Source organism: Penicillium brevicompactum (genome assembly GCF_028827555.1).
Source record: "Penicillium brevicompactum strain IBT 35665 chromosome Unknown utg000002l_segment0_segment0, whole genome shotgun sequence".
NCBI lineage: Eukaryota > Fungi > Ascomycota > Eurotiomycetes > Eurotiales > Aspergillaceae > Penicillium > Penicillium brevicompactum.
Window position 1 is genome coordinate 614,420 of NW_026623205.1, and position 12,689 is coordinate 627,108.

Sequence of the window (12,689 nt, forward strand, 5' to 3'; positions counted from 1 at the left end):
AGACTTGCGTGGCCAGCTCGTCATGCAGGGTTTAGCTAGTTCAGAACAGAAGAATACCTATCTGTATGATTCTCGGTGCATTCTTCGGAATTGCACCTACGAAATAATGAAAATCTCCTTTTACTTCTTATTTTCTCTCTTATCAACAATTCCCCGGGGCCTCGGGCCTCACTGAAATAAGCTAGAGCTACCTAGGTACGGAGTAGACCGCAAGTGGGTACGGCTGGAAATATACCTCGCTCTTCTAAGGTTACATTAGTTTACAATAGTTTCAAGCCCTGGAGATTCTACAAGACTCAAAGCTCAAGACCTCAGAACAACCCATGAAATAAATAATGATTACATTGATATCTCTCCTTTTGACAAGCCCGCAAAAGCAAGGCGCAAAAAAGTAATAAACAGAGGCAAAACAATGGTTATGTACGAAGATGAAGATTCTATATAGTAAACCAACAAACGAGAAAAAAGAAAAAGAAAAGATTAAAAAACCCCTAGAACCCAAACAAAGCTCAAGAGTCATCAACAAGTCTCTTCTGCGTCCAAGCCCGTTTCGCCCCATCAAGCAAAACCTCCATATTACCACTGTTATCACACATACTGCGGAAAGTGCCATCATCCTTGTTAATGAGAGTCCAAGGATGATCGAACTCGATAACGCGGCCGTGGTCAAGGACCAGAACCTTATCGTAATCGATGATAGTCTGCAGACGATGGGCGATGGTGATGATGGTACTGCTGTGGAGCTCGCGGAGCGTTTCTTGGATTTTGGCATCGGTGGCGTAGTCGATTGAGGCGGTGGCTTCGTCCATCATGAGAACGCGTGGGTTTTTGAGGAGGGCTCGGGCGAGACAGAGGAGTTGGCGTTGACCTTGTGAGAGGTTTGAGCCTGATTCTGAGACGAGACTGTCGAGGTTGTGGAAGATGTTTTTGTTGTCGATGACTGTTACAGCGCTGCCGTTGGCGTTGGCGTTGCTCTCGGTTGCTGTGAGGGTGCTGGGCGTTGTGGGGGTTGCGGTGCCCGAGGTGCTGGATCCGATGAGGTGGACGCGGCGGAGGGCTGTGAAGATTTGTTCGTCGCTGAATAGACCGAAGGGGTCTAAGTTGCTGCGGAGGGTTCCGGTGAAGAGGGTTGGGTCTTGAGGAACGATGGTGATTGCCTCGCGCAGGTCGCGCAAGCCAATTGCGCCGATGTCAACACCGTCAATTAGGATTTGACCCTTCTCTGCCTCGAGACCTCGGAAGAGGGCGAGGGCAAGAGAACTCTTGCCGGCGCCGGTGCGACCCACGATGCCGACCTTTTCGCCGGCCTTGACGGAGAAGGAAACCTCCTTGAGAACGGGGTCCAGATCGGGTCTGTAGCGGGTGGAGTAGCTGTTGAAGTCGACGGCGCCTTGGCTGGGCCAGTTCGCTGGGGGACGGGACCCTTCAATGACGGATGCGGCTTCCTGGTCGACCTCGAGATATTCCCTGACTCGCTCGACGGAGTTCATGTTCTGCTGGACTTCGGAGTAAAGGCGCACGAGCCACAGGACGTTTTCGGTGAAGGTGACGGCGTAGGTTAGAGAGAGACCTGCTGCACCTGCGTCGATGGTTCCGACGTTGAGAAGTACGAAGGTGGCGGCGAAGAATGAGACCAATGCACCTGTCCAGTCAACACGCAGGGCGAGCCAGCGGTTGCTGGCCCAGAGGTAGATGTGAGGACGGTTGTAAGCATTGATGCGTTGGTGGTTATCCACCATGAAGCGAGGTCCATCACCGTAAGCACGGATAGTGACGATTCCGTTCAGGGTCTCACCGAACTGCTGGTAGAGAGGACTGCGCTGGACAGATTCCAGTCGCTTGAGATCGCGAGAGGAGTTCAGGTAGACGGCACCAAGAGCAGTGTACACGAGTGTGATGAACACACCAGCGATCAAAAAGCCCGGGGTGATCCAAGAGATCAGAATGACGATCATAATGACAGACGCCAGACTGTGAAGCATACCAATGGCCACAGGGGCAACCTCCTGATCCACCGATTCGACATCCTTGGAGAACCGGTTCATGAGCTGACCAAGGGGCGTGGAATCGAAGAATCGGAACTTGGCATGCATGACAGCCTTGAGGAGACGGTCATGAATCTTCCAAGAGGCGTGAAGTGAGCCCCAGAAAAGGACAGCTTCACGGGAGAGAGAGATAGCAATGTAAAGGAATCCAAGAAGCGCATATACGCCCAAGTAATAACCTACATTAACTTCACCAGAGCCCTCGGCAGTGGAGCTCGCACCAAGCTGGGGCAAGCTCCAGCTGCTCACGCGACCAACACTTCCGACATTGAAAGTCGGGGGGCTTGAGATGAGCAGCAGCCGCATACTGACCGGCGTCTTCAGTGCCAGCCTTGGAGGTGTGGTAGGAATTGGCCCATTGTCTGATCCAGATGTTGGTAGAGACCGAGCCGAGTTGCTGCAAGCAGAACACCAAGACAGCTCCGATCCAGTAGTACCATGGTCCCATAGCGCGAAGGTACATGCTGACAGTGGTCCACTTGATACTACCAGTAGCCTTGGATTCCTGGAGCTTGGCCTTTTCTTCCTGGTCTTTTCCGTTGGCAGTGCCGTTGAGATCTTCATCCGGTGCTTCGTGGTCGGAAGGCACACGAGACAGACCGCGGGAGCTGGCACGGGAGACAGGACGGGACTTGAGGAATTCGTCTCCCAAAGCACCAGTAGCGGCGACATCGTTAGGACGGCCCTGGGCGGAGATCTTGCCGTTATCCAAAATCACCACATGGTCTGACTGGGGAACAGTCAAGGCGACATTGTGAGTGACAAGAATACAGGTACGGTTGAGCATCAAAGGACCAGTAAGAGCTTGGCGGAAGATGTGCTTAGCAGTGTGGGAGTCAACAGCAGAGAGACAGTCATCGAGCAGGAGATGGCGACCACTGCTGTAGATGGCGCGAGCAAGAGAGATTCTCTGCTTCTGACCACCTGACAGACTGATACCCTTCTCTCCAACCAGAGTCTGGTCACCGGCATCCAGAATGGCAAGGTCCCGTTCGAGGGCACATGCCTTGAGCACTGCGCGGTAGCGACGCTCGTCGTAGGGCGAGGCGAAGATGATGTTTTCCTTCACGGTATCATTGACCAGCCATGCTTCCTGGGCACAGTAGGCAATGCTATCAACCAAGCCAGTTTCGGGGTCCACAGGGAGATCGGCCCTGTTGGACATTCCACCGGGGAGATGAACCCGACCCTCGATGAGCTGCATCTCTCCGAGAAGAGCCATGAGCAAAGAGGTCTTGCCAGATCCAGTGGGTCCAGCAATGATGTTCAATTTTCCAACAAGGAATTCAACATCAACATTGATCAGACGGAAAGCGTCCAACTCAGCATCAGACACGGTGTCCTTAGCCTGAGACTTTGAGTTACTCCAGGAGAGAGTGGCTTTTTCAAGACCAATCTTGGCTGGGGTTCCAGCAGTTGTGCTGTCGCGCAGTTGATCGTATTTTCCGGTCTCTTCCTCGTTCAGGTACTTGTCCACACGGTCGAGAGAGACCTTGCATTCCTGCACGTGAGCAACCATGTCCGCGAGCTGGTCCAAGGGAACACGGAGCAGGGAGAACATGGAAAGAGCAGGGAAGGCAATGGAAGGCGTCAACTGCTTCTTCTCGACCACGGTATACAGGAAGAATGACATGAACGTGATCAGAATGGGGGTGCCGTACCAAACAGTTGCGGCAGAGGACCACAAGATGTATCTGTTTCGCAGGGCCTTGAGCTCAGTCTTGCGCTTCTCATTGACGATATCCTGGAAGCGCTGCTCCCAAGCGAAGTACTTGATGATGCGGATGTTCTGGAGAACTTCATTGGTGGCGTGGATGCGCGCATCGGTGCCTTTGAGGATTTGGTTTTGTACCTTGTTGAACTGACGGGCGATGAAAAGGTTGATAGGCAACATAAGTGCCATGAGCGCAATACCGGCGAATGAGCTGAAGCCCATAATGTGGTAAAGCAGAGTAATGGCCATGATCAGTTGCACAGGCACACTGGCCCACAGGAAGTGAAGATAGGCACCCACTTCGCTAACCTTGAAAGAATCGATGGCCATCAAGTTGATGATAGTACCGACGTTGGCTTGTGTGGTATCCTCTTCCTTGGAATCGGGCTTTGTTGCGGTCTCGGTGTCGTTGGCATTTGCCGCCTTCTTCTTACGACCGAAAGAAAACAGTCCTTTCTTCTTCTTCTGCGCATCCTTGGGCAAGACGGAGTCATCGACAGCCTTCTTGGCAGCTTCCACTGAAGCACCCGCCTTACGGCGCAGGGCCTTGGCATAGATTTCACCAATAATGATCGCACGGATTTTCACACCCATCTTGCGACCAATATACAGCGATTGTCCATCTGCAACACCCTGTACGGTGGCACAGCAGAAGAGCAGAATGGCAAATAGCCACGCAGCATTGGGGGTAGTCGAACGAGGGTCTTCGACATACTCCAGGATAGCCTTCAGGAGAAGACTGGGCATGAACACAAACAGATTGGCAAAGACAGTCCAAGCACCCTGCTTGAGGATCGTTCCCATGAAGTAACGGATAAGCTTCCATGCCAGGGATCCCTTCATCTGGCGCTTACGGAAGTCCGTCAGGACATTGGCAGCCTTCTGAGAGGGAGTCAAATTCCAAACATCCTGCAGCTCAAGCGGTTGACGATAGCCCTTCATGACCAAGGGATCCAGCCAGGAGAATGTCGCCAGAGATAACAGGCTGGCCATCGGGTGTGTCGGGGGCTCCAATTTGCCTTCGCGTTCCACCAACACCGGCTTGTTACCCCGGCGCGTAGTAAGAGCGACCATCAGCAGGACTGTGCTGAGCGCGAACTGAACGCTGCTAAAAATCAAGGCACGCTGAGAGAGCGGGTGAATGATGGCAGATCGGAAAATCATCACGTTGAACAGCCACTGAAGACCGTACAGACTGGCGGTATGATTCCACAATCTCGGCGCCGAGAACAGATCCATCGTCGACAGAAGGAACCGAACCAGCACCAAGAAAAGTATATAACCCCATGAGACCAGACCGGCGATCGCGGGAAGCGTTCCATGTCGACCCCAGACGCCAGTCGACAAAATCGCAATGGAGACCGCGACCTGGCCAATCAAAGCGGCGATTTCGAGTAGTACAACGGCGATTTCTCCGCGCGGGCGATCGACCTCAACCTGAGATTGTTCGTTCTGGGCGGCCTGAGACAGCATAGCATCGGATTCATTTTCCGCGGTATTGGACTCCTCCGAATCATTGGTTGGCAGAACCTTGTAGGCGACACCTTTCCGGGTGAGCGCATAACGATGGGCGAGACGAAGGAGGATCAGCAGCAGCGAAGCGCCGCATACCGTGAGGGGAAGTATCACTTGGAGCACACTAGGTACCGAGTTAGCGGAAGCTGGAACATGGGATCCTGGTCCCGGATGAGGACCATGGCAAAACTCACTTGCGTTGAAAGCAACGAGACAAGTCGTCAATGGCCCAGACCGGACCTTGACATTGTGGCAACATGACGGGTCGCAAAGCTCTGGTAGTTCAGATACCGGAAGCTCTGGGTGGGCGCGCACAGCTCACAAGGCTGGCGATAGGAATAAATGACAATGCGACCGGGGATGAGTACCCTGTATTAGCAAGATTTGAGGTTGTCGGGCAAGGCTGGCATCGCAAAATGGGGAAAAGAGAGCGGAGCCGGTGGCTGATGGGTAGAGCTATCGAGAAATAATACCCTATGGCCTGAGAGTCGAGAGTTCCGGGCGGGGAGAGAAAATGCAAACAGAGGCGAGATTCCAAAACCGGCGGTGGACGGACGTCCGAGTGACATGGGCCGCCACCAAGTTTTAGTAGTGGAGCGAGGTACCACACGCTATCTAAAATTTTCTATTCTTTTGCATTCTAAAACAATAGTATTCTAATTCATAGGGGGTCCCCGTAGTAGTGACCCCATTAGGAGCCCGACTATTACGTCGTAACGGAGGTTTCATGACCTGCAGGCCGATCTTTTGCTTATCGGGGTATAGTTCCCCACTGCGAGAAAACGTCTTATCGAATATCTCCTTATGACTTCCTTTTTTTCTTTACTCGAGTCGAGAAGTGATATGAAAGAAAATACAACATAGAAACAAAGAGATAGTCTGAGAGTGTGCAGAGGGCAAAGTGTTTAGTCAGAGTCGCCACTGATTTTTGTGGCTAAGTGGCTCAGTTCCTGCGGCCTTCCGATAAACCCACTCTACTTTCCTCTCCGCTACCTTCTGAGCCTGCAAGGTCACCACATCATGGCTGAACGAATCTTGATGAATGAATTTAAGGGCCTGCTGAAAGAGAAGTGGGTGCATGCCGAGGTAAGTTCCCCCATTGAGAGAACAGAGCCTCAACCCCGTGAGAACATTCGGCTTTGAATGGCGCTTGCATGTCTATTGACAACTTTCTCTTTGACCTTTGACCCTGATCTGACGTGCTCCCAGTTACACAATGACGACATCTTCAACTGGGACATCGCTTTGGTGGTCATCAACCCGGACTCCCTGTACTATGGCGGGTACTTCAAAGCCTCCATGAAGTTCCCCTCAAATTACCCTTACGCCCCACCCAGTACGTCTCCCCCTCGACCCCCTCTCTCTGACGCAACTAATTCGGGGAAACACTTACAGAATTCCGCTTCCTGAAACCCCTCCACCACCCCAACATCTACCCAGATGGCAAACTATGCATCTCCATCCTCCACGCACCCGGTGACGATGAAATGTCCGGAGAGTTAGCTTCCGAGCGCTGGTCACCTGCCCAGCGAGTGGAGTCCGTCTTGATCTCGATTCTCTCTCTCCTAGACGACGCCGAGCCCTCTTCACCAGCCAACGTCGACGCCGCCGTCTTGCTGCGCAACGAACCGAGCATATACCGGCAGCTCGTCAAAGCCGACGTGGAAGCCTCGAAACAGGATATCCCCGCAGGCTTTGAGATGCCGACCCACGAGACAACCGCGGTGACCGATCCTACCGAGAAGGAAGATCATGATTTCTGGGCTGATAGCGATGTCGACAGCGATGTCTTCGGAGGCAGTGATTCTGAAGACGATCTTGACATGGAGCAGTCCAGCGGTAGCGACATGGATATGGAGGATGAGTCGGATGATGAGTCGGCTGAGGAACCACGAACGAGCCAGGCAAAGGCCTGAGGCCGTCTCACCTCGCCATCTCCTTGGGGGAAACCCTCCACATTCCAAGCCCTCCGGGGCTCTTTAGGTCACAGCATTCTCGGCGCACATTTTACAAGGCGTTCAGCGGGGATATCTCAGCATCACATCGGGGGTTTGCTTTTTTTTCGATTTTTTTGCATCTCTTAGACCTTTTACATTTTATTTAGCCAAGCCAAATCGCCTTTCTGAATTCAGCCCTATACTCCCCGAAAGCCACTAAGAGAAAGTGGACTCCACTGTCCCCGCCCCGGTACCCGCCTACAAAGAAATCAAATTGCAATCAATGCCAATAGCAAGATCACTTTTTCGCAGTTTATATTGACTCGATTGAGTTTGTGCCTTACTAAATTATCGAACGGCTGCTTGATAATTCTACATATCAAGCAGGCTGGTCTTAGGTACCTCTAGATAGGGTCTCCTGCTACAAGGTCAACTATGACACTCCGTACTCCGTATGGTCTTCTCTTCTGGCCTTCCTTTAGTTGTCTGTTTTGCTGTAGACTCGGTGAGTTATTGCATCTCGTGTGTTAGTGTTATAGATTGGTTTGTTGGTAATGACTGCTACTTTACCACAACTATTCATGAAAGGCTACCGAAGAACGCTCCAGGGAAAGCGAGATTGATATTGAAAAACACCATAGCGCTGCGTTCGCGATGGCAATCGCAGTAAGTAAATAGAAAGCAGACAACTTTATTTAACGACCCAACGTGAACGCAAGATATCCATGGAGCCCGAGGACCAAGTTCCAAGGTTATGACTGGGGACGTACTTGATCGCAATTGGTCCAACCTAAAGGTCTTGGCAAAGCTTCGTTAGTATCAGATCCCAAACAGCATAAATCCCACTCATTCACAGCCTCAAAGCGCTCACGATATACCCAACTACACCCTTCCACAACCAATTACCAAAAATGGCCACCAAAGATCTAGCCACCTGGGCCGTCTCCCTAACCACCCTCCCCACAGAAGTAACCCACGCCGCCCTCCGCAGCTTCTACAACTACATCGGCTGCACAATCGGCGGCAGCAACCACGCAGCCACAACAATCGCCCTGAAAGCCCTTCTCCCCCTCTCAGGCCCCGCAACCTCATCCCTCCCCGGAACCTCAACCTCAACCGACGCCCAACACGCAGCCCTCTTCAACGGCATAGCCTCCCACGTCCACGACTACGACGACACCCACCTCGACACAATAATCCACCCAACCGGCCCCGTCGCCTCCGCCCTCCTCGCCATAACCGAGACGCTACCCTACCAAGTCTCAGGCGCAGAATTCCTCACCGCGCTAGTCGCCGGCATCGAAGCAGAATGTAAAATCGGATTGGCCGTTTGGCCAGCTCATTATGATGTCGGCTGGCATATCACGTCGACGACTGGATCGATTGGTGCTGCTGTGGCTGTATCTAAGATCTTGAGAGTTGATGTTGAGTGTATGGCGCATGCGATTGGACTTGCGGCGACGCAGGTTACGGGGTTGAGGGTTATGTTTGGGTCGCATGGTAAATCGTTTCATCCTGGGCGGGCGGCGCAGAATGGGCTTGTTGCGGCTTTGCTTGCGCGGGGTGGGTTTGAGGGTTCGGAGGGGGTGCTCGAGGCTAAGAGGGGGTGGGGGAATGTTGTTGGGGGTGGACATCGGTTGGTGGAGGAGATTGGGGGTTGGGGGTTAGATGGGAGATTGTTAGGAATGCTTTTAAGCCTTTTCCTTGTGGGATTGTGGTTCATCCTGTTATTGATGGGTGTGTTTGGTTGAATGGGGAGTTGGGGAGGGTTGGGGTTGAGGTTTGGGATGTTGAGGGTGTTGTTGTTAGGGTTCATCCTCTTGTGCTTGAATTGACGGGGAAGACGAGGCCGAAGGATGGGTTGGAGGCTAAGTTTAGTGTTTATCATGGTGGTGCTGTTGGTTTGTTATTTGGGAAGGCTACGCCGGCGGAGTACGAGGATTGTGTTGTTGTTGATGAGAAGGTTGTGCGGTTGAGGGATCGGTTTGAGGCTGTGGCTGATGAGAGCTTGCGGGCTGATGAGTGTCATATTGTTGTAAAGGTCAAGGGGAGGTGTGATATTGAGAAGCATGTTGATCATGCTGTGGGGAGTTTGGAGAGGCCGATGACGGATGAGCAATTGACGCTTAAATTCGTGGATCAGTGCGTTGGAGTACTGGGGCAGGAGAAAATTGACGGTATAAGTCGATGGTGTTGGAATTTGGCGGGTGAAGATGACGTGCGTCGAATTAAGGATGTGTTGTGATTCCATTCTCAGTTTGTATATATTGCATCAAGTGGGCTACTGGTCCATAACATGGCAACCTGTTTATGATCTATGAGGGTGGTTTTTGCTGATACCCGTGTTCATCTATGCTTGACCTGGGGAGGAAAACTGCTCGATCGTAGCCAAGCAAAGGACACCAAATGGCTACTGCAAGCCGAAACAAGAGGCCAGGAGAGAACGTATGGTGAAAGTGATGTTAAATTCAATCTATCCATTATATCGTGAATGTGGAAAGGTGCAGCTCAGAAGATAAGATGAACCATGTTGATGGCTGGTCGGGTACGTAGGACGATATACAACTACGGCATTCAAGAGCAAAGTTCATTATAGCAACAATCAATCTGTTTATAGGTAGGTAGTATTGGGGTAGACCCGCTGGTTCTGGAGAACCGAAAAGACCGAAAACGAAAAACCAAGAAATGAGAAGTGCGCCTGTGTTAACCATTCATCCATATGCCCAGAGCTGGGTTCGTCGCTGACAAGACCCTAGCAGTATCTAATCTATGCGGAAACAGCATCCTTGATCTCGCTGTAGATGGCACCGAGCTCCTTGTGGAAGGCCTTCTCGGCATCCTCAATGATGCTGCCGACGCGGTCCTTGACAGCGTCCTCGACGCTGCTGCCGACCTTGTAGCCACCGCCGGCGACGATGTCGGAGTAGTTGGAGGAACCACCACCGTTCCAGGCGAGGAGCTATGAAGAAGTTAGCGGGGGAGCTTTATCAATGTGGGGAAAGGTAGAAACTTACGTTGGGGGTGTCGGAGGGAATGTCAGTAAGGGTACCCTCGGTAGCGATGGCGATGATGGCGGCCTTGAGCTGCTTGGGGGTGACCTCAGCAACGGCAAAGGCAGAGTCCTTGGCAGGGGCCAGGGAGACGTAGTAAGCCAAGAGACCGGCAATGTGGGGGAAGCCATGGAGGTTCCGGAGATGGTGTTGGTGGCGTACTTGCTGCCGGTCCAGGTGGACAGAATGTTCAGACCGGGAGCGAAGATGTCAGTGCACTTTCCGTAGTTGGAGAAGTAGGCACGCTCATCAGCGAGAGTAGAGGCGCCAACAGTGACGGCCTTCTCGGCAGCAGCGGGGGAGTAGTTGCAAGCATCAGCGTTGTCGTTACCAGCAGCGACAGCGAAGTGAAGTCCGGCGTCAACGGCGGCGTTGACAGCGAGATCGAGAGTACGAGAGCTACCGCCGCCAAGAGACATGTTGGCAACGCTACCCTTGAACTTCTTGTCACCCTTCTTGGCCTTCTTGATGTGAGCCTCGGCAGCCCACTCAACACCCTTGACGACATCAGACATGGTGCCGGAGCCGTTGGAGCGGAGGACCTTGACAGCGTAGACGTTGGCCTTCTTGGCAACACCGTACTTCTTGCCGGCAATGGTACCAGAGCAGTGAGTTCCGTGACCGTTTCCATCCTCATCGGCATCACCCTGGGGGATGGTCTGGCCCCAACTGGCACGACCCTCGAAGTCAACGTGCTCGGTGTTGGTACCGGTATCAATCACGTAGGCATCAACACCCTCACCACCCTCTTCAGCGTAGAGGTACTTGTTGAAGTTACCGAAGGAGAGGGTGTCACGGTGAGAGATACGGGCAAGACCCCAGGGGGCGTTCTTCTCAACGGTACCCTCGCTCATGGTGCGGACCTCAGAGTCCTTCTCAATGTACTCGACCTGTGATGAAGAAAGGTTTCATTAGCCGCCGACCTCGGGATGGCCCGTGAGGGGAAATGGTGGGACTACTCACATCAGGATGACGGCGGACCTGCTCGATGACATCCTCGTGGAAGTGACCAGCATATCCCATGAGTTGTCCACCGACGTGGAAAGTGTGCTTGACACCCGTGAAGGCCTCAAAGTCGAAACCGAACAGCGAACGCTTCTTCAGCTCCATCCGACCGTTCTGGGCGGTGTGGATGTCCTGCACCCAGCTGTGGTGGTCTGAGGCGGAGCTCTGATCGATGTGCTTCTTGAATACCACGATATAGGAGTCAGGGATTTCTTGTGAGTTCATCGATGAGAGGATAGGAGCGGCCTCATTGTGGATGGAGCCCACCACCATAGGTGAGGCCGATGCCAGCAACGGGAGCAGTGTGAGGCTAAGGAAGCCTTTCATGCTGGGCAAAGGGTATTAACACAACAGAAGAGATGTAAATGATAAGGTTCGTAGGTGTGTAAAGGATGGGTTGAAGGATAAGCTTGAAAGAGGAGAAGGGGAGAATGAGGAGAAGCTCGTCTTTATCTAGGAGTCGGGGGGGGATCGATGATGCAAGCATCGGGATTACATAAGGCGACGGGTGACCCATAGAAATGGGGTATCCGATCTACACTCCCAGTCACTCTGCCAGGTGTGGAGAAATGGTCTCGGGAGATAGGACATCCTATCTACAAGGTTAACCACCATGACAATATCAGCATGTTATTATTTTTGTTTTTGTTTTCTGACTTTCTACAGTTTTTCGGCTGTGAAGTACAACACGCCCTGAGGCAAGGTGCACCCCCCGGGTACCTGGCAGTTTCACCCCCCTCGCACGGCCCATTCAGGCTTTCCAAGGCAATTCGCCCTCCGAAGTCGCGTGCTTATGACCGGGTGACTCAATTCTAAGACCGCCTCCCTTGATCTTCCATGGCTCGCCATTATTGGGTACACTGCCACCTAATCTGCGGAGAAAGTCACCTCATAGGATAATGGCACAGTGACTGGTCTCCAGCTTCTCCACACTGCATTGCTCACTGCCTTTATCGCGCTTATCAGCTTCCAGATCCGCCTATCAGCGTTATACACACCGTTACCGCTATGCAAGCCACGACTGGAGGATCATGATATATAAATATCGTGGCATTCACCTATGAGAGAGTCCAAGGTCCTTTGAGGATCCCCTTGCATTGGGGGACTATTGAAGCTATGGCCATGTTACAGACACCTCACTAAGCATAAGTACATGGGCGGTTTCAGTAATTACAAAATCAGTTTGGGCATTTCAGCCGTCTGAACATGATATATCAGTGTCGTAGTATGAATGGAACATGTCAATTGCCTCAACATTCTGTTCTTCACATGCCGAGCCGACTATCCCAGCTGTTCTCGGTGCATTTATCGCATTTATGGCGGTTATCACGTCAAAAGCTGTCAGCTGCGAGAAGGAAAGCTCCGTAAATTACCGTACGGCGATACCCGCCCAGCCCATCTTAGTCATCTAGGCTCCGGCCCT

The 12,689-nt window shown here is 52.4% G+C and overlaps 5 protein-coding genes across 5 annotated transcripts; 2 read left to right on the top strand and 3 right to left on the bottom strand.

Moving 5' to 3' along the window:
- Positions 1 to 509: 509 nt before the first annotated feature.
- Positions 510 to 5,533, bottom strand: N7506_003022 (uncharacterized protein; the record flags this gene model as incomplete). The annotated part of the gene is made up of 3 exons (XM_056952317.1): positions 510 to 2,304; positions 2,354 to 5,398; positions 5,469 to 5,533. 3 exons carry the CDS (start codon positions 5,531 to 5,533, stop codon positions 510 to 512), a joined length of 4,905 nt encoding a protein of 1,634 aa, XP_056814009.1.
- Positions 5,534 to 6,294: 761 nt separating this feature from the next.
- N7506_003023 (uncharacterized protein) lies at positions 6,295 to 7,190 on the top strand (the record flags this gene model as incomplete). Its single annotated transcript, XM_056952318.1, has 3 exons — positions 6,295 to 6,360; positions 6,484 to 6,610; positions 6,670 to 7,190. The coding sequence occupies 3 exons, from the start codon at positions 6,295 to 6,297 to the stop codon at positions 7,188 to 7,190; spliced, it is 714 nt and encodes a 237-aa protein (XP_056814010.1).
- Positions 7,191 to 8,122: 932 nt separating this feature from the next.
- N7506_003024 (MmgE/PrpD family protein) lies at positions 8,123 to 8,962 on the top strand (the record flags this gene model as incomplete). Its single annotated transcript, XM_056952319.1, has 1 exon — positions 8,123 to 8,962. The coding sequence occupies one exon, from the start codon at positions 8,123 to 8,125 to the stop codon at positions 8,960 to 8,962; it is 840 nt and encodes a 279-aa protein (XP_056814011.1).
- A 155-nt stretch (positions 8,963 to 9,117) lies between these two features.
- On the bottom strand, positions 9,118 to 9,462 carry N7506_003025 (uncharacterized protein; the record flags this gene model as incomplete). The annotated part of the gene is made up of 1 exon (XM_056952320.1): positions 9,118 to 9,462. The coding sequence occupies one exon, from the start codon at positions 9,460 to 9,462 to the stop codon at positions 9,118 to 9,120; it is 345 nt and encodes a 114-aa protein (XP_056814012.1).
- A 516-nt stretch (positions 9,463 to 9,978) lies between these two features.
- Positions 9,979 to 11,593, bottom strand: N7506_003026 (S8 family peptidase; the record flags this gene model as incomplete). Its single annotated transcript, XM_056952321.1, has 4 exons — positions 9,979 to 10,170; positions 10,226 to 10,333; positions 10,372 to 11,151; positions 11,225 to 11,593. The coding sequence occupies 4 exons, from the start codon at positions 11,591 to 11,593 to the stop codon at positions 9,979 to 9,981; spliced, it is 1,449 nt and encodes a 482-aa protein (XP_056814013.1).
- Between the last annotated feature and the right edge of the window lie 1,096 nt (positions 11,594 to 12,689).